The 19,895-nt window shown below is 60.4% G+C and overlaps 3 protein-coding genes across 9 annotated transcripts; 2 read left to right on the top strand and 1 right to left on the bottom strand.

Moving 5' to 3' along the window:
- Positions 1 to 287: 287 nt before the first annotated feature.
- UBA52 (ubiquitin A-52 residue ribosomal protein fusion product 1) lies at positions 288 to 2,810 on the top strand. Of its 2 annotated transcripts, none has more exons than XM_036846005.1 (5): positions 288 to 380; positions 1,310 to 1,420; positions 1,687 to 1,773; positions 2,429 to 2,531; positions 2,617 to 2,810. In XM_036846005.1, exons 2-5 carry the CDS (start codon positions 1,318 to 1,320, stop codon positions 2,708 to 2,710), a joined length of 387 nt encoding a protein of 128 aa, XP_036701900.1. In that variant the 5' UTR covers positions 288 to 380; positions 1,310 to 1,317; the 3' UTR covers positions 2,711 to 2,810. The 2 variants fall into 2 exon arrangements, with proteins under 2 accessions (XP_036701900.1, XP_036701899.1); XM_036846004.1 differs by having other exon boundaries at positions 290 to 380; positions 1,307 to 1,420.
- Positions 2,811 to 3,970: 1,160 nt separating this feature from the next.
- REX1BD (required for excision 1-B domain containing) lies at positions 3,971 to 6,877 on the top strand. 6 transcript variants are annotated; one of them, XM_036845999.1, is made up of 5 exons: positions 3,971 to 4,244; positions 4,339 to 4,421; positions 4,735 to 4,939; positions 5,931 to 6,007; positions 6,652 to 6,877. In XM_036845999.1, the coding sequence occupies exons 1-5, from the start codon at positions 4,143 to 4,145 to the stop codon at positions 6,722 to 6,724; spliced, it is 540 nt and encodes a 179-aa protein (XP_036701894.1). In that variant the 5' UTR covers positions 3,971 to 4,142; the 3' UTR covers positions 6,725 to 6,877. The 6 variants fall into 6 exon arrangements, with proteins under 6 accessions (XP_036701894.1, XP_036701892.1, XP_036701893.1 ...); XM_036845997.1 differs by having other exon boundaries at positions 4,648 to 4,939; XM_036845998.1 differs by having other exon boundaries at positions 3,997 to 4,232; positions 4,648 to 4,939.
- Positions 6,878 to 7,128: 251 nt separating this feature from the next.
- On the bottom strand, positions 7,129 to 17,471 carry CRLF1 (cytokine receptor like factor 1). Its single transcript, XM_036845992.1, has 9 exons — positions 17,360 to 17,471; positions 12,461 to 12,742; positions 11,996 to 12,125; positions 11,659 to 11,828; positions 10,491 to 10,648; positions 10,225 to 10,393; positions 8,127 to 8,314; positions 7,971 to 8,013; positions 7,129 to 7,471 (listed from the first exon to the last, which is right to left on the bottom strand). The coding sequence occupies exons 1-9, from the start codon at positions 17,469 to 17,471 to the stop codon at positions 7,458 to 7,460; spliced, it is 1,266 nt and encodes a 421-aa protein (XP_036701887.1). The 3' UTR covers positions 7,129 to 7,457.
- Between the last annotated feature and the right edge of the window lie 2,424 nt (positions 17,472 to 19,895).

Genomic DNA, 19,895 nt, shown 5'->3' with positions numbered 1-19,895 from the left:
GACCCTCTGCTTAATGCCTTCACTTTAGCACAAAAGTTTCCCCTACTCTGTTGAAATATTTCTGGAGCACCCGCTACGTGCGGGCAGTCTTCAGGCGGCCTGGAAACAGCAGGCAGAAACACCAGGAAAGGTGCGGCATTATTCCTACGTGACCCGACTGGCGGAGCTCACACCCCGAGGCAGGCGGGCACCGGTCGCCCACAGGCGCCGCGGCTTCGTGCGCCCGCACCCAACATAGGGGAGGGGGGGGAGCGTGGGCGGGGCGCGGCGCGGATTGTGACGCAGACGCGCAGCGTGCTCGGTGCGCAGGCGCCCTCGGCGGCGAATCGGCGGTTTCCGGTTCCGCAGCCCTCTTTCACTTCAACGAGACGACGGAGCAGGTCGGTGATGGCGGACTTGCGGGTTGGCCCTGGGCAGGGTTGGGCGGTAGCCTGCGGGGGCCCAGGCAGCGGAGGGGGCGGCCTGGAATCCGTCTAGGCGAGCTAGGCCCTGTGGGGCGGCTTAGCAAGGCACACTGGGCCGGGTTCCGAGCCCGAACTGGGCCCCGGGAGGGAAGCCGGCCTTTGGAAGAGGACGCTGCCCGCTCCGCCGGCCCCAACTATCTGACGAGGCTTGGGGCGAGGATGTGTCCTTCGGGGCAGATCCGATTTAATGGAGAGGAGTATTAACTGTAACTTTGTCTCGTGGCAGACACTCTGCCAGTTCATTTAAAAATATTAAGCCTTTGAGCTGGGTCTCTTATCTCCTTTTCTAAATCTGTAAGGAGAGTTTGGTAGTAGCAGCTATTTTCTAGACTTGGAAAGTGAAAAAACGGAAATACCTATGTAAACAAGTATCAGGCACGTGGTTGGCAGTTGTTACTTATGGATTGGATCAAAGGCAGGAAATGTGGTCTGAGGATTAGGGCGTAACCCAGAAGGAAGCCAAAGTTTTGGGTGTCTGAGCTTGGAATTAGGAGAAGGGACTGTAGCGAGGAAAGCGTGTGTGTTGGGGGGATGCTACTAAGATGGGATTCCCACCCCGGCTGCAGGAAGAGCGGGGGCTGGCAGGGGAGAGGAAGGATGGGACCTCCAGACCGTGCTTGGCAAGATGGTGCCGTAGACCTGTACTTTTCGTTCCGTCTTCAAAGATGAAGCTGCTGGCTTGGAGGGTGGAAGGAAACAGGCACTGGGGCGGGCCTGCATTTGAAGTCGATGCTGGCCCAGGGCTGGCAGGAACTAAGGCTGGCCAGCCTGTGAGCTCGGGCTGCTCAGACCTTCGGTGCTCACCACTCCACCCGGCCATTCTCCCCCCCTCTCTTCCCCAGCAGACGCAGAGATGCAGATCTTTGTGAAGACCTTGACGGGCAAGACCATCACTCTAGAGGTCGAGCCCAGTGACACCATTGAGAATGTCAAAGCTAAAATCCAAGACAAGGAGGGTGAGTTGGGTTGGGGCTAGGTGCTCCACACAATGGGGGCCCTTCAGCCCTGGGGATCTGCTGTCCTGTGTGAAATGGGTGCTTGGACAGATCTCAGCCATGCCAGTGCTTCCCCTGTGTGATTTTGGGAAGGCAGCTTGTCCTCTCTACCTCATTTTCCCTTTTGACAGTTTGGGGGTGATCCTGGCACAGCCCTGTGGAGGGAGGGGAGATCTGCTGGTAGTATTCTTGCCAGAGCTTTAGTAACTGAAGTGCTCTCTCCTTAGGCATCCCACCTGACCAGCAGCGTCTGATTTTCGCGGGCAAACAGCTGGAGGATGGCCGCACTCTGTCAGACTATAATATCCAGAAAGGTACGGGGGTGGGGTGGCTAGACAGGACCTCAGTGAGGCCTAGGACCCAGGATGGGGCACTGACAGCCTCTTCAGCACCGGGAGGGGGCTGTAGAGGAGGATTCTTCTTAAGCTGAGGATCAGATAGGGCTAGGGAGTATTGCTTTGTAAGGTACTGTTTCCATCGCTGGAAAGCATTTCAAGATCTCCACCAGGATTTACAGATGGCGATGGTTTCTCGTGTTCTTATTCACTTTTTTTCTTTAATTCTTGTGTTTGTGTTTTTTAATGTGATAACTACTGTAAAGAAAATCAGCACCACTTTTTGCAGCAAAAGATTTAAATGTCTTACCTAGGAAAATAAAAGGTCGTCCTTGCACCACTTAGAAATTGCCTTGCCCTTGGGGAAACCCAGATGGACACCATTGTTGACGTATATTTATATTAGTCTCAGACTCCCTGAGGACTGGTGGGAAATGACAAGGTGGAGGTTCTGTGGGGTGGGCTGGGCTGGTGTGTCCATCTACACATAGAACACCCAATGGATTCCAGTGTGTCCCTGTCACACTTGAGAAGCTATGGTCTGCAGGGCACTGGAGGCTGCCCTGCACCTGTGGGACTGAGGTGGTGAGCCTAGGCTCAATCACTGTCTCTCTCTGCCCTTCGTTTCCTATAGAATCCACCCTGCACTTGGTGCTTCGTCTGCGAGGTGGCATCATCGAGCCTTCCCTTCGCCAGCTTGCTCAGAAATACAACTGCGACAAGATGATCTGTCGCAAGTATGTACTCTTCAGATTGGGGGTGTGGGCTGGCCCTGGTGGGGGTCGGGATGTGCCCTCACCACTCGTTCGTGTCCTCGCACAGGTGTTACGCTCGCCTGCACCCCCGTGCTGTCAACTGCCGCAAGAAGAAGTGCGGCCACACCAACAACCTGCGCCCCAAGAAGAAGGTCAAATAAGGCCCTTCCACCGCTTCTTTGCCCGCAGGGTGGCCTCCTGCCTAAGCCCCATGGCCCTGGGGCCTCAGTAAAGTTTCCCTTTTGTTGACTGGAGCAGTAACTGGTGTCCATGTGGTTGGTCTGTCCAATGGGGAGGTGGCTGAGGTGCAGGCATCTCCCTTAGGGACTTTCTGTCACTCAGTTCTTCATAGCTCTTGGGGGTCCTCTGTCCTGGGTTCCAGTTGTCTTAGTGTAAAGTGGGCCATGGTCTCTGCCCTTCATGTCTAAAGTTGTCATAACCACAGCACAGGCAAGTCTCACTCCTGGCCCTCTGCTACATAGCCTAGTGAGCTCACCCATCTGGATTTTGTCATCTGTAATATGGGAATAAAGACCTCAGCCTAGGGACTGGTGGAACCTGGTCAGGCACATTAACAACCCTCACATCTGGGCCCTGGAGGTGTTCAGGTGTGGGTGGATGGCGGGGTAGGAAGGAACACCCCACCTAGCGTAAAATACCTGTTCTCAATTTTGACTGATCTTTAGGAGCTCCTGGGTCCCACCCAAGACTGATGTCTGTCAGGTGAGGGGTTGTAGTGCCCTGACAAGGCCATGCTTCTATTTGTCTTGGGATGATTGGGGCTTCCCGTAGGTAACAACCCAGGCCTAGACAGTGATGCCTGAGAACAGCTGAATGCCTGAGAACAGCTGAGACCTGGAGTGCCACCTAAAGGCTGTCACTTCAGGCCTCAGTTGAGTTTCATTTTTGTCAGTTGCCCCCTCCTTCCTAAGGCCGGGCCACCACCATCTTTTTGGTCTACCCTGTGTCCACTCCTGGAGGAGGAAGCTTCCTGAAGCTCAAACTAGGCAGTGTATGTCCAGCTCCCAGGCCTTCTCTGTACTTAATAGGAACCCTCCCACCCCCCACCCCCAACCTCAGGCCTGCACCAGACTCCCACCTCAGGGCCTTTTGCACAGGCCCCCCTCTTCAGAGCAGTTCACACACAACCTGTGGGTGCCAGTGACTTGAATTCTCCAGTGTCAGAACCTGCGTTCAGATCCCACTGTTGTCACAACCTTGTGGCATTAGATGATGGCTATCACTTCTTGGATTCAATTTTCTTTATCTTAGTGGGGATGGGATGTGAGGAAGTGAAGTCGGGTTTTAACATAGCTGCATAGAAATAAGCCGAAGGACAGCCTTGCTGTATACAGAACCGTACATTTAAGGTCGAAAACGTTAAGGCAGGCGCCGGTCGGGAACAAGCATAGGGGTGGGGGTGGGTGGAGGGTGTCAGGCCTGAGAAGCCCCCAGTCTTCGCTTCCGATTCCTCCCCCGGGGTCTCTAGGTTAGCTGGCCGCCATAAGCTGGCTCCAGAGGCCTCCGGGCCTGCAGGGGGCGCCAGACGCAGCGGAGCAACCTGCTCCCGGGTGGGACCAGAGCTGCGCAGTCATGATCACCACTGAGGCCGCGGCAGAGTCCGCTGTCCCGGCGGTGCCCGGTGATTCGGGAGCCACTGGAGCCCCGGAGCGCGAGCAGCTGGTGTGGCCCTGGGTGAGCTCGAGCCCGAGCGGGAACAGGCGCGGGGCGGGCGGTGCAGGCTCGCGGGCGCCGGCTTCATACCCTAGCCGTGCCCCTCGCCCCGTAGAAAGATGCCGCGATACGGGCGCTGGTGCAGCGCATCCACCAGTTGCAGGCTGAGCGCGCGCAGGCCTTCCGCCGGCTGGAGGAGTAAGTGAGGGCGTAGGGGAGGGGAGGGGTCGCAATGTTCAGCCCCCAGTCCGCTCCAGGGATGGGCGTGCCTTGGGGGAGGAACTGGGTCCCGACGGGGCCGCGGTGTCAGAGGTGGGGCGGGATTTGCGGGGAGACCAGATCGCTCCCTTCCGCGTGCGCAGGGGTGGGCCCGTCTCGGGTTACCCTGCGGGAGTCAGAACGTTCTCAACACTCTGGGGTCTAGGGGACACTTGGAGGGCTTTAAGGTGGTCGATGCGGGTGCAGGGCGTGAGAGCCGGGGCCGTAGCCTCAGGATCCCCGCCTGCCGCAGAGGCCACCGACAGTACCTGAGCAGCGGCCCGCCCTACGACTTTCCGCGCTACCGGAGCACAGTACACGAGGTGACCCAGGCCTTCGCCGCCGCCTCGCGGGAGGTGCTGGCGGTGGAGGCCGAGCTAGCCGGACCCCGAGCACAGCCGCTGCTCGCGAGCCACGTGCGCAGGCTGCAGCAGCTGGAGGAGACGCGCCTGGCCACGGTGAGGTCCCGCCCCCCGGCCATGTATCCCCCTACTCCACGGCTTGTCTCTCGGGCCTTGGCCCACTGTGCACCCCTTGGGGGAGGGGCCAGATTCCGTCCCCTCGAACCCCGCCCCTGGCGCCCCAGCACCCCCTCTTCCTGCCCCACCTCAGTCATCCATTAAGAGTTCACTCGAGAGTCTCAGGGTTAGCCCCCTCCTGTCCGCCCGCATTTTTCATCCAGATCTTTAGTCCCAGGACACGCTCACTCTATCCCAGACCCCGCCCCTACAATGCTCCTACCCCCCCTGGCTTGTCCCAATGCCCCAGGCCAGGTACTCAACCCCCTGCTGATTGGGGGCCTTGGATTTCCAGGCCACGTCCCCTTCTGGGTACACCCTCGATCCCAGCCTAGGTTCTGGGCCTGTTCCTCGCGCTAGGGATCCAAGGCCCAGCCTACTCTGCCTCTACAGCCAATCCTGACCAAGATACACTACCATTCCCAGGCCAACTCCACGCGAAGCCACGCCCACATCACACTCTACGCTGGGATTCCCAGGCCACGCTGCTTTAGAGACCCAATCCCAGTCTAGGTTTTTGGCCTACTTCCACCCTGGGATTGTAACGCCCTGGCTGGTCCCTGAGACTCCGCCTACTTCACAACCCTCACAACCCACCCACCCCACCCCACCCCCGCCCCTGCCCACCTATCCCTGGCTGAGATTTCACCACTATTCCCCTTCCCCGCCTACATGAGGCCATGCCCATGTTGCGCTCTGCACTGATTCTAGGGCCCGCCCACTCGGCCCCTCTCCTCAGGAGCCCCCCTAAACCTAATCCTAGATTCCTCCTGCGCTAAGTACCGCCCCTTGAGACTCCCGCCTGCTGTGGCCCCAACCCTTCCGCTGCCTTTCCGGGTGCTTCAGTGTCTCTTCCTCCCTACTATGTGGGAGGGCAGGGGGTGGCCTCTGCCAGTTGTGGCATCCTCCTTGCTGCCTATTCCCCAACCAGGTGGCCCTGCTGCAGCTGATGGGGACACCAGAGCTGACTGGGCAGGACAGCCTGCAGATGCACCAGCTGAAGATGAAGTGAGCACCGCCTCCCAGTGGGCTGACCATGCTAGATTTGCACTTGCACCCTTGGGCACCCACCCCCAGCCAGGTGCGCCCCAGGGCTGGCAAGGGCAGACTGTGCCAACCCCCTGGACCTGCACACTACCCTTAAGGTGTGCACGCCAGAGTACTCACTTGGTGACTCCTAGATGTACTGCACACATTCCCCCAGCGCACAGGCTGTGCAGTTTCACACCAGACTCGCTGTGCATTCCCAGGACACAGCTGCGCACCTCATACACACCAATCCTGCTCACATGGCTCGACTCCGAGCTTGGACATGGTCGCCCAGGCCCCACCAGGCACACGCCTGCACATTCCTGCCTTTAGCCCCCCAAGCGCACACATGTGCACACCCACTAGACATGTGCCACAGTCACCCTGCACACCTTCCTGATGGCACACACCCACCCAAGATGGCCTTTTCTCTTGCCACTCGGGACCCGTGGGACCACCCATCCTCCCAGGCACCTAAATGGTCCTTCTGGCTGCTAGCGCTGCCTGGAGGTTTGGCAGCAGGCAGGAGGGCCCGGGGCTGGCTACAGCCCCTTCGGAGCTGCGCAGCGGCGGCTAATTCGCCCCATCTGGGTTTTATTTATAGTTCCCATCCACTCTTGTAGGGTAATTAAAACCATGGAAGCGATCAGTGAGGTTCTCCAGGATCTCAGGTTTGATGCAGAATCTGCCGAGTGATGGTGGCTCCCCAGGGACAAGCCAAAGGAGATGGGAAATGGGGCATATAGCGCTCTGCCCTGACTGCCAGCTGGCTGGGGTCACGCCCCACCGGACCACTGACCCTCTTCAAGTTCGCCTCACCTCTCATAATAAAGAACCTAAAGAACCTTTCGTCTGCAGCTGCTCCACTGTCTCTCTGTGCTGGGGTGGGATCCCACAAAGCCAGGGATGGCAGGTGCAAGATTCCCCGACTCCATGACTGTAAAAACTCTGGTGTTTTGAATCACACTCTCCAAGGAGTTTGGAACCAGATATTTCAGATCATGGAGAGAGTCAGAAATTCTGGGAGGTCAAGATTCCCATCCCAAAGGGTCATCAGGATTCCTCGTCAGCCCCCACCCTAGACCACTCTAGCCCCAAACTCACCTTCACAATCAGGGCACCTAAATAGTTTGTTTATTTAAAAAGACTCTTTGGAGTGGTCCTGGGTAGGGGGAGTAATGACCCTTCTTCACCCCCAGCCCTGGCAGGCGTTCTGGGAAGCTCAGCCCCCCTCACACACACTCCTCCCACTGGGGTGCACCTCACGTGGAGGCCAGAGCTGTTGTGGCCCTCGGAGCTCAGAGTGCTCGCCCCAGCTGCTGCCGAGAGGGCTGGGGCACCCTGAGGTGAGGGTACAGAGGTGGCCCCCAGTCTGGGGGTGGCCCCTGGGTCTCCATGCAGCAGGGAGGGCAGCCCCAGCCTCTAGAGCTTATCTGGCAGGACCTGCAGGCAGAGGGGAAGCCAGGCTTAGCAAGGAGCCTGGGAGGGGCCAGGACTACAGAGCAAATGAGGAGGCCCCAGTTCAGGTCCTGGTCCCACCACTTTCAGCTGGGTGACCTTGGGTAGGCTATTGCCCCTTTCTAGGCACCGGTTTTCCCATCTGAAAAGTAATATCTATCTATCCCATGGGGTGTCCTGCAGGTAATGCGCTTGGCACAGGGCCGGTATGCAGTAGGCGCTCATATAATGCTACCGGGCGGCTATGTGCATTCATCCCTGAGGACGACATTCCCCTCTGGACATTTTAAAGGGGTCTGGATGCTCTTACTAGACTAAGGGCTACAGGGGCAGGCACACAGTAGGTGTTACGTAAATGTTGATAAGAGATGGAGGAAGGGATTGCACCTCAGTAACTAGGGCTGAGGGTGGAGGGCCCGTCGCCTACGGCCACCGGGAGGGGCCCTTGTCTCCCTGCCTGCCCACCCACCTGGGCCCCCCTTACCTCTCGCCGCGCCCCGTCTGCCCGAGGACAGGATCCCCTCGTCCTGTGCTTGGAAGGAAGGAGGCAGTGTCTGAGAGCTGAGGACCTACCTCCCCAGCCCGTTTACCCCCCTGGCCCCACCCCTCCACCCCTCGCCCGGGGGTCCCTCCTTCCTACCTGGTTGCGGGTCTTATGTGACTTCTGCATCCAGGCTCGCCACTGGTCATAGAGGCGGAAGCTGAGGTTCGAGCAGTACGCGTGCTTCTTGAGCCAGCCCAGAAACTGCTTGAGCTCGCGCCGCACCGGCCCCGAGCTCGGCTCGCCGCCCCGCGGCTCGCACGCCCCGCCGCCCGGGCCCGGGCGCTCTAATGGGGGCGGAGAGGCAGCGTCAGGACGCGCCCGGCAGAGGGCGCGCGCGGGCAGGAGAGGGATGTTCCCTTAGGGCACCTCCCTCCCTGTTTCTACGGGACCCGGTCCTCCCCACGGCCCAGCCCAGCACTGCAGCCCAGCTGCGCCCCCAAGGAGATAGGGGGCAGGGGAAGGAAGGGGCTCCTCCTCCACATCCCCTCTAGGAACCCGATTCCTGTGGCCTGAGCCAGGTGTGAGTGGAAGGGGGCGGGGGGAGGAGAGAGGCCAGGGCCAAAGGGATGAGAAGCAGACAGAGCAGGGGGCAGAGGAAGGAAGAGAGAGACGCTGATGAGAAAGAGCTGGAGAGAGAGAGACAGAGACTGAGCGATGGAGGCAAGGAGAGACAGATAGAGGGAGAGCGAAAGCAATGAGGGACAGCCAAGGAGATGCAGAGGGTCGAGAGATGGAGAGCCAGAGCAGGGAGGGACAGAGACACTGGGGGTGTAGGGACGCAGAAACCAAGAAAGGCAGAAAGATAGAAACGGGGAAAGAGAGTGAGTGACAGAGAGATGAAGGGAGACAGAGAATTCGAGGTGGCTCTGAGGGGGAGGGGCAAGCCCCCAGGACAGGCCTGAGAGTACAGCCCGTTGGTTGGGGAGTGGGCCAGGAGGGCCAGGTGGGAGGCCGGCCTGTCGGTCCAGTCGCTGGTCGCAGCCAGCCGTGAGCAGGCCGGCGGATAAGGACATCGGCCTCACGTCATAAATAACGCCGGGGACCCGCTGACAGGCCCTGGCACAGCCCCGGCCCCCACCGCCCCTGCCGGCCTCCCCTGGCCTCCCCAGCCTCCCCAGCGGACACAGCCGCCTGCTGGCTCCCGTGCAAGAATCACAGGTGCTGGGCACGAGCAGGGGCCAAGGCTCAGGCCCCTCCCAGCTGTGCTAGTTCCCGCCCACCGCCGAACCTGGAGGGGCCCGGGATGGGGGCTGGGGGACCGGCTGGAGCCCTGCTCTGCCACTCCCTGACTCTGGGATCCTCTCTGGGCCTTGGTTTCCCCATCATCCCAGGAGCATGAGCCTGGACTTCAAGGGAACTGAGTTCAGATCCCTGTGTGACCTTGGGGCCTTGGTGTCCTCATCTCAGAAAAGGGGCCCTCCCTTAGGTGAAACCACTGGGGGAGCAGGGGATGGGAGTCTCGGTAACTATTACTTGCAAACCCTTGTGTGGCACCCACCATGAGAGCACTTTCCATGGGTTATCTCTCATCTAACCCTCACAATAGCCTGAGTCAGGCATGATTATCCTCCCCACTTTCCAGATAGGGAAGCTGAGGCCAGACGTACCAAATAAGATTTCATACCATTTCACAAAGGAGAGAAGGGAGGTCCATGGGCTTAGATAAACCCCCGACCGCAGAGGGAATCAGACCCAGGCCCCTGATCATCCCATCCCGCTACCTTTAACAGAAGGGGAAATCAAAGCCGGTCATAGGGAGAGTTGGCAGCCCATCGTCTTAGAAGCAGGGGTCTCAAACTCACTTGCCCTTAGGGGCTGGGGAAGGGGTACATGTGGGTGAAACAGGCTAGGTGGGGATGGCACAACTGAAAGAGTAAGGGCCCTGACTTAAGGGGCAGCCTCTGCTGATGGGGGCTGTGGAGTAACTCTGGCTGTGTCCTATTACATTTTCTAGACAATTTTTCTAGGGAATCTAGGATATTTGTGTTAAAACTTATTGTTTTTAAAAGTCTGCCAGTAGGTCAAACTTTTTTTTTTTCCAAATGACAGGCCAAGAAAATAGATCCAAGGGCCACTATTGGCCCCCGGGGCCAAAAGTTTGAGACCTCTGCTCTCTTGAAGGAAACAAGGAAACAGAGGCCCAGACTGGTTTGGGGCTGGTCCCAGGACCACCCAGCCCTGTTGGGGTGCTCACCACTTCGGGGGGTGGAGGCAGCCGTGGGGTGGCTCCATTCGCTCCAGATCCCTGCCTTCTTGGAGCCATAGATGCCAAAGGGATTGCAGCGCACTTGCACGAAGTAGACGGTGCCTGGCTTAAGGCCCGCCAGGCGGCAGGAGGTCTGGTTGCTCACATCGTCCACCACCTGGGCGGCAAGGGCAGGGTCAGAGGCGGGGGCAGCTTGGGGAGGGGAGAGGGGAGAGGAGGAGGGAGGAGCGGAACTGGGGGGTGGGTGCGGGCACCTTCCAATCCACGCTGTCCTCCACTCGGTAGCGGATCTGGTACTTGGCTTGGAAGAGGAAGTCCTTGAGGGCAGGCGGTGAAACCCAGCGCACGCTCAGCTGGTCCTCCAGGCCCCCTACGCGGCTCACGTGCACTTCTGGCGGGGGGTCGGTGGTCACTAGGGGGGCGGGGCGGGGCTTAGTCACCGGGCTCTCTTTGGACCTGGCTGGCCCCTGTCTGGGTCCAAATACCAGGGAACGTGGCTTAGATGGCACCTGCCTCCGTTCTCCCCTCTCCCCCCTTCAGGACGGGTGGATTACATTAGATAATATTCAGGAAACACTCAGCACCTAGAAGCACTCAATTAATGTTAGCTGTTATCACCATTATTATCTGTGACAGGAGAAACATAATCCTATCTTCAGGGAACTATGTAAAAAGCAGACACTGCCTGGATGATGATATTATTATTATTATGCCCAGGAGACCAGGGAGCCCTCAGGCTGCCAGACTCCTGGGAAGCTCCCCCGACCCCCCCACTGCCCACCTCCTGCTCCTTCCAACTTCACAAAGGTCCTCAATGTGACGGCTTTGCTTGGTGCAAAGGGACAACTGAGGCTTAGAACATGCCCACTGCAGCTTCAGGACTTAAGGAAGCAAAGTGGGAAGCAGGAGGAGGGAGTCACTGCAACACTTCTGAGGAACCTTCTGGGAGCCCTTTGGGCAGCAGGGAGGGCTGGCCTCTTCCCCTGAGGCCTTGGTGAGGGGCCGAAAGGGTTAAGGCACAGGCCTGCTTGGGGCTGAGAAACACCCTAATTAGATTAGGCCCAATTCTGCTCGCAGATCATCCATTTCCTGCCTCCCGCCTGCACGCCCCCCCAGCTACAGGCTGCTGCTTCCTGGGGCGCCTCCAGACCTGGGCGCCCCCTCCCAGCTCCCCGGGGGCCCCCCCTCAGCACACCTGGGCTGCCGAGGGGGAGGCAGCCAGGCCAGGTGTTCTCCACAGAGTAGGGGTATCCTGGCTGCTTCAGGGGGCTGGGGACGGATGGGTGGATGCCTAGCTCCTCCCCATTCCAACCAGCAGCGCAGACCTCAGCTGAGCTGCAGCGTGGCTGGGCTGGTGGGGGCCGAGGGGGAGGGGGTGGATCCCAGGTGGGCCAGGCTGGCCTTGCGGGGGGCAGGGCTCACCCACATCCAGGATGTCCAGTGTCAGCACATCAGAGCGGGCCGAGCCCAGCCGGTTGGTGGCCTCCACCCAGATCTCATAGGGTGTGAAGAGAGCCAGGTCCTTGGGGATGTGGCAAGAGTGAGGTCCCACCGTGTGGTATTCCTCACATGTGTTGTCCTGCCCATACCACCTGCAGAGGCAGGAGGGGAGGAGGACATGTGAGGGTCCCTTTGGGCCCCCAAACCTCCCCCCAGCAGCCCCGGAGTGCAGAGAGGACACCAGAGCTCCGAGAGGGAAGGCTTGGCCAAGGCCACACAGCCAGGCTGGAACACATGTCACCCGAGGGCCACCACCAACCTCAGCTTGTACTTGAGTGAGTAGTTGGTGTGGAGGAAGGTTTCCCCGTGGGCCCCCGGCGTCCAGCGGCATGTCAGGTCCTTCATGTTCTTGGACCAGCAGCTGATGTTGAAGGGTTTCTCTGGGGGCACTGGGGAAGGGGGGTGCAGGGGCTGAGGGTCTGGACCGGCCGTGGACAGGGGGAAGGGGGAGCTGCTGGCTGCCCGCTGGGGCCCCCACCTTGGAGCGGAAGGAGGATGGACAGAGCAGATGTTGGCAGGACCACCTGCATGGCTCTCTTGAGGATGGTTTTGGTGGGGGGTGGTCTCCAGGCTCTCATTCCCACCCTAGCGGCCTGTACCTCTCAACTTATGCCAGTATACCCATTGTTCAGCCCCAGACCAGAGGACCCATGATTCATGCCCCTCTCCAGAGGGAGATGTTGCCCCCAAGAGCTACCCCTAGGTGTCCTGGGGGCCCACTTACGGCCAACATAGAGGCAGGAGCCGGCTAGGATGCTGCCGTCACGGGCGTGGCACACGAGGTTGTCCCCCGACTGCTGCCTGGATCCGTTGAGGTTGGCCAGGGCAAGGGCTAGAGTGGAGGCGTTGAGCATTCGGGACAGCTCAGGGGGCAGGCGGTGCCCGTTGAGGGTCCAGTAGAGGCCCTCGGCGGTGGCCCCTGGTGGGTCCCCGTGCACTGAGCACGTGGCCTGCAGGGAGGATCCGATGAGGAGCGTGGGGTCCTGGGGACTGATCACAGCCGTGTCTGGGGTCAGAGAAGAGCACCTGTCAGGCCTGGGATGGAGCTGCCCTGAGCATCCTCCACCATCCTAGGTCCTCCAAGACTCACAGTAGTCCTGCAAAGGAGCTTTATATGATTGTCCCCATTTTACAGAGAAGGAAACTGAGGCTCTATTAGGTCAAGTGACAAACCCAAGGTTGGTGGCAAAGCCAAGATTCAGCCCCAGGACTGTCTGATTCCACAACTCAGGTCCTTCCAAACCACTTCCTCACTGACTTGCTCAGGGCTTTCTGAGTGGTTACAAACCTCACTCAGATCCAAGTACCTCTTGCTTTGCACATACTTCTGACAACCACTACACTCTGCTTTTTTTTTTTTTCCATTTCATTTTATTTTTGACAATTAGAAATAACAGATTGTGTGTTCTTTCTCTTCTACCCCCAGAACAGCACACATATGTCTCTGTGGGGAGGAAGGCACTTCTAAAAAGGGGTGCCCTGACCCCTACTAGAATCCTGCTCATTTTATGGATGAAAAAAAACAAGGCTCTGAGAGATCGAGTCCTTTGCCTAAGGTCACCAAATAGAAGGGCACACTATTTAAACCTATATTTGTCAGTCTCTGCGCTGCCACAGGAATTGAAAGTGACTGTGGCAAGCTCTAGGCTCCCCACCTCATCCAAAGGGACTTGCCGTCATCATGCTTTCCCTCGATTCAGTTTTCCTAATCTGCAAAATGGGAACAAGAAAACTCACGGTCCTCAGGGCCATTGGGAATATCAGATGGGAAGTGACTTCCTAAACTGGGTTGTGTGTGAATTGGGTGCTGGGCACAGGAGCCTCTGGGATGCCGTGGTTGATGCCTTTCCTCCTGCCTTCCACTGGAGAAGCCTTCTAGTCCAAAGATTAGAACTTAAGAGAGACCTGTTTTTATCCAAGGGGAAACCAAGGCACAGAAGAGGGGGAGGGGATGCACAGTTCAAGCCCCTGATGCCCCTCTGAGTCTCAGTCTCCCCACCTGGGAAGTGGGCATCATGGTATCAGCCACATGAGATTGTTTGAGAAGAGTGAAAATATTGTCTTAAGGACAACTCTGTGGGATCTTTAAGCCAGGCTGAGCTGGGTTCGAATGCCCCCAGCTCACTCAGGAGGTTAACCCAGTTCTTTTACTTCTCTGAGACTTTGGGAAGGGGCCTCTCCCTCCACCAAAAGTGGTAGTGAGGACTCATTCACTCATTTGTTCATTCATTCATTCAAGGAGCACCTACAGTGTGCCAGGACCTGAGGGCACAATGGTGACCAAGATACCCAAAATTCATGCCCTTTTGGGCCTTGAATCCAAGGGAGCAGTAGGAAAAAGCACAAATAAATGTCTAGGAGAACAAGTAAGGGAAAAAATAAAGCACGAATCAGTGGTGGCAGCTAAATGGCCCAAGAGGCCTGTCTGGGGAGGTGGCATTTGAGCTGAGATGTGAATAAAGTGAAAGAAGTAGCCATGAAAATATACAGAAGAGAGTGCCCAGGCAGGGCGAGCAGCAAGTGCAAAGATACTGGGGGGCAGGGGTGGTAGGAAATGAGGTCTGGGAGGTTAGCAGGGGGCCAGACCTGCAGGGAGGAGTTATTCCAGGATTCTGAGCAAGGGAGGAATTTATATTTTAGAAGGATCACTGGGCAGCTGTAAGAAGGGACTGCAGCGGGGCAGAGAGGCAGGGGCAGCCCAGTTTCCCTGGCAGCCAAGGACAGGGTGATCCTGGTTCCCCTGGGAGGCCCCTAAATGCCAGCGGCTGCCCTGTGCTGGCTCTCACTGCCCCAAATGGGCGAGGTGGGGTGGACACAGTTCCCGGGGCCAGCCCTGACGATTTTCCGGGGCAAACTTGGCTTGAGGGCCATGTCTTGCTGGAGCCTGGGATCGCAGTTGCGTTTGGGGCTTGGCCCAGGGCTCGCCGGAGGTCTCAGCGTCCGTGCGAAGGAGCCGGCTGAGCCGGCCAGAGCCGAGGAGGCGGGGGCGGCTGGGGGGCGGGGGGCCAGGGGGCCACCCCGGAGGTCCCAGGCAGCCAGCCGCCCGCTAATTCGGAATTCCTTCAGCATGAACTCGGGCGTGCCAGCGTCTCTGCCCCGGCCCACCCACCGCTTCCTGCCTGGGCCCCCCCAGCAGGGTGGGAGGCACGGCCAGGCCTGCCCGGACCCCAGGCCCATTCTCAAACCTCCAGGGGTGGGTCACGGCCCTCCTGTCTCCCACTCACCCCCACGGCCAGGCCAGGAAAGGGGCTCTCAGGGGGGTCCTGGCTGGCTGTGGCACTGCCCCTCTGCCACACCCGCCTGGCCTGGGCTGGTGTGGCCTGCCTGCCAGCAGCTGCAGCTGCCCTCCCAGGGCTGGGCGGGGGACAGGGCAAGAGGGCAAGGCCAGGCGGGCCTGGACAGGCCAGTCCCCCACCCCAAGCTCCAGCAGGAAAGGTCACAGGGAGGCCTTCTCCTCCTGGGATGTGGGTGCCCATCTCGGCTGGGGCACCTGGGCAATTGGCTTCCCCTCCCCTGTTCTCAGTTTCCTCCTCCGTAAAATGGGAGGAAAATACGTTCTACCTGCTGGGGCGATGAATGCGATGAGCTCACCATGTCCAGAGGGCCAAGCACACTGCAGTGCCTAGGAACTGTTGGGATTAGGGCCCCTCCCAGCTCTGGGGTCCCGGCTGGCTGGTGCACTCCCTCCAGGCCTCCCCAAACAATGGGCCAAGGCATTTGGGACCAGGATGCACACATTCCAGCCCAGGCAAAGCAGCTGGGGACAGCCCACTGAGGTTGGGAGGGCCCTTGGCCTGGTTTGGGGGGCTTCCTAGAAGGCTCCCTTAAGCAGATCCCTGGGCTAGGCTTTTGGACAGCCCCCCTCCCCTGCTCCCTGCCTCCCCGCCTTTCCCGCAGAGCTGGGGCCTTTAAAAGTTTTTTCTCTCCCCCTTCCCAATCTGGAGCCACTGCCGTTATTAAAAAGGAACACCATGTGTTTTAAAAGGGAAAAGTGTGAGATTCTCTGCAAGCAAGGCAGGAGGGTGGTCTCCACCCGGGGTCCCCATGGGGGTCCCCATCTCCTGTCCTGCTGGTACCTGCAGACACTTTACGACCCACCCGCCTGTTGGTCAGGTGCTAAGACACACCACACCGTAAGTAGAAACATATTGCTGAGGTGTGAGAATCTTTAATTTCTTCCCCCTTAAAGGAAAAAACACACGCACAACAATCCTTCCACCACCACCACCTTTGCCTGCTGCTCTGCTGGCTGGGAAACAAAGCCTGCCACTAAAGGTGGCATTCACAGGTGCTGCCCACTGCCTGGCAGAGCTGTCAGGAACCCCAGGAGGGCCTGGGGCAGCCCCTCACCTGCCCAGGAGCCTTGGGCATGTTAGGCTTTCAGCAAGTGCCTCCAGGACACCGGACCCTGCTCTTTCTGGAAGAGCACCGCAGGGAGCCTGCAAACAGCTCTGTGCAGTGTAGGTCCACCTGGGGTGCAGTGTTTGCCCACCCGGGTCGACTTGTGTGCCTGGATGGGGTGCGTGGAGTGACTGCGAACATCCGAACATCCAGGGCAGGTTGTGCCTGCGTGTGTGCCCTGTGTTGCCTCTCCCTCGGAAAGAGTGTGACCATGAATGTGTGTGTGTCAGGGATGGAATGTGTGTGTGCGCCCCGATGGTGTGCGAATGTGCATCTGGGATGCAGTGTGAGCACATCTGAGGGCGAGGGTGACGGGCCACAAGCCAGTGTGAGTCTTTGTGTGTCTCTGGGTGTGTCCCAGAGCGGGTCTGGATGTGGAGACCGTGTCCTGGCGGGGGTGTGCATTGGGTGGGGGACCGGAGAGTGCCGGAGGCCAGGCGCTCCCAGCAGGGTGGGGGTCTCGGCCTGAGGGGGCTGTGGGCTCCCGGTGGCTGCTCCCCCCCAACGGCTGGGCCTGCGGTGCCCGGACTCGCTGGGTCCCGCTCCCTCTCACTCTCACCCACTATCTCACAAAGATTTCTCTCTCTAGAGTCTCCTAGCCCGGCGCAGCGTGGCCGGGAACAGTTCTGAGCGCCGCCAGTGGCGAGGACTCTGCGGACCCCCGCGCGCGGGGTCCCGCCGGGGGAGGGCGGAGGCGCCGGCCCGCGGAGAGGCGCGTCCCCGGGGACCCCGGGCCGCGAGCCAGGCGGCCAGAGCGGCCCCCTCCCGCCCCGCCTTCCTCACGGGGCTCATCCCTCCACCCGGGGGGGCCCCGCTCAGGGCCGGCACCCAGCGCGCCTACCGCGTGCGCCCCCGCCCAAGAGCGGTGACCCGCGGTCTCCGCGTCTCCGAAGCCAGCAGACGCTGTCGCGTGCGCCCACCGCGTCCTGGAGTGCAGAGTGTCCCAGGCCGCGGGCCCTCGACCCCCCGGGGCCGAGTCGGGCGTCCTCCACAGGACAGCCCAGGTAAAAAGGCCTGGGCAGCGGAAGCCGGACCCTTGGGCCAGGGGACTTCGGCGCTGTGCGCCCCACAGGTGAGGACGCCCCGAGGGCCGCGCCGGGGGCGCCTTCCTTTGTTCCCGGGCCGTCCAGGTGGCGCCCGCGCCCCCTCCCCCCGCGGCTGCCCCCGGGGCGCACGCTCTCGGCCCAGGCGGGAAAAGGGGAGCACGGCGCCAGCTACTTACCGGCTCCTGATCCCGCTTGCGGCGCCCCGAGGACGCAGAGCAGCAGTAGGGGCAGCAGCGGCGGCGGCCGCCGCGCGGATTGGGCGGCGGGGCCCGGGCGGCCGGCGGGCATGGGGCCGGCGCTGCCTGGGGCGCGCGGCGGGCGGCGGCTGCAGCGGCGGCGGCGAGGGACTCGGGGCGCAGGCGGGGCGCGGGCCAAGTAGCCCGCACGTCGCTGGGCGCGGGCGCGGAGGCCAGAGCAAGTCTGAGCAACCGAATTGACAAGGCGCTAATGCGCCGCTGGCCCCGCCCGGCCCCGCCCCCGGCCCGGCCCCCGGGGGGGGGGCGAGCGGCGGGCCCCGCACCGGCCTCCCAGCCGCCCGCCAGCCCGCGGGCACCGCGGGCCCCACCCGTCCGGCCTCCGCCCCGCCGCGCACCGCACGCGTCCTTTCCCGCGGCCCCAAACCCCCAACTCTACCCTTACCGACCTGGGACCTCCCTTTCCAACCCCGCCAGCTCCAGGCTCCCTACCCCCAATCTGGGACCTGGAGCCCCCAGTCGGGTTTCCATACCCTCGCCCACTTCCCTGCACCCTGCTCTCAGCCATGTGCCCCTTCGGCGTCCCCTGAGGCCCCCAGCCCTCGCCCGCTCCTCCCCCCCATCCTCTGTCTCGGCCCCCACCCGAACTCTGGCCCCGCCCCCCCACTGAGCGGTCCCTGAGCCCCGCCTGCTCCCATCTCCAGCCCCCCTTCCTCCCCAGGGGCCTAAAAGTCGCCCTCCCTCCCGCCCCACGCCATCGGCGCGCGGGTCCCACCGGTTTTGGCCCAGCGCTCCCCCTCCCACTTCATCCCGCCTCTTCTGGTCCTCCAGCGCGCGAAGCCTCGGCCCCAGGCTTTGCTGGAGGGAAGACGGAGAAAAAGCTGCAAGGCACAGTGTCCCTGGACCTTACCCTGGCTCAGCTGTCCCCCTCGAGCGGGACCGAGCTGAGGTTCTTTGGGGGCACCCGGGGGCCTCAGTAGGGAGTTCCCGCGTGGGCAGGCGGGGAGAAATGGGCCCCCGTGGGAAAGGGGACGGGGGCTTGCGCGGGTCCCGTGTGCGGGGCAGGACAGAATCCCAGGAGGAGAGCGGTAAGGAGGCTCCCCCCGACTCGCTGACACCCCCCCACGGAAAAATCCGCTCAGCGGCCCGCGGGTGGAGTGCGCCACGCAGTGAGTAATCGCTCGGGCGGCCGCCGCCCGCCGACTCCAGGTAACGCCGGCTGCCCCGAGCGACGCATAGCTTGTCTTCCTATTTTTGCGTAGGGATCCTTCTCCGTGTTATTGTTTTTTGGCCACTGCTTGGGTTTCGGGACCCCTCCCGGCCCGGGCGCCTCACCCCCCTCCTCTTGGTCCCCATCCGATTTGGGCGCCCATGATAAAAGGGCTCTAGACCTCCAAGGCCCCGGTGGAGGGGGAGCCTGAAATGAGAGTTCCGGGGCCGCCTTCAGCCCGGCTCTTAGAGTCGCAGCCCTGCCCCCAGCCGCGTGCCCTCAGAGGGGAAGGGCTCTAACTCCCCTTTCCAGAGGTTCCCTTAGAGACCTGGACCCTCCCTCTTGGTCCCTAACCAGCCAAAGGGGTAAAAGTGTCTGAGGAGGGCTCAGGAGTTCCCATCTCGTTTGCTCACGGCTGCCCTCCACTCCTGCTACTTGGGTCCCCAACTCAGACCTCAGACTGTCAGAAAAGAGGATTAAAGGATGGAGTCCGGGGTGCACCCCTCTAGTCCCCCATTCTGGACTCTGGATGGGTTTGTGAAGGAGAGAGTAAAGCCCTGGCATGCTGCACTGTCGTTTACTGGGGCACACCAGGCCTCTCTGCCTCAGTTTCCTCCTCAGCACAGTGGGTGACTCCTAGCCAGCCTAAGGGTTTCTGTGGGAAGTTGCAATGTAGCAGAAGGCTCCACGGTCTAAACACTTAGCATAGTGTCTGGCACCGGGGGCACATTCTTTTGGAGCATCAGTTTGTCACCTCTGAAAAATGGGGCCATAGTCCCACCTGCCAGGTGGTCCAGAGAGTTAAGTGGAGGTGGCAGTTCTTGGATGGAACTGTGTTTCCAGGATTTATGCCACCCCCTCCCCCACAACCTCTGTCCTGCAACGTTTGACCTCCTCCTGGAGGACTTCAGGCTTCTGGAGCAAAATCTTGATTATTTTCCTCCCTAGTCTCTGCTCCTCCCCAGTCATTCCCCAGTCTCGGGCAAAGGCTCCCCCATCCACCCAGATGCTCGGGCCAGAGACCTGGAGGTGCGCGTGACAACTCTCTCCTTTGCTCATCCCCTACGTCCAATCCATCAGCAAATCCTGTTGGCTGATTCCAAAACACATCCCCATTCTGAGATTCGGACCCCTTTCCTCCACCCCATCCGGCTCCAGGCCCCACCATCTCCGTCTGGGATGCCGCCCAGCCTCCTCCTAGGCTTCCTGGGTAAATCCTCTTGCCCTTGTCTGTACAGCAGGCAGAAGGAGCTTTTAAAAGAAGCGAAGCAGGTCTTTTTTGCCCTGCCACCCTCTCCCCCCTCCTTT

This window comes from Balaenoptera musculus, chromosome 3, assembly GCF_009873245.2.
Source record: "Balaenoptera musculus isolate JJ_BM4_2016_0621 chromosome 3, mBalMus1.pri.v3, whole genome shotgun sequence".
NCBI lineage: Eukaryota > Metazoa > Chordata > Mammalia > Artiodactyla > Balaenopteridae > Balaenoptera > Balaenoptera musculus.
This window is presented reverse-complemented; position numbering and strand designations above follow the sequence as displayed.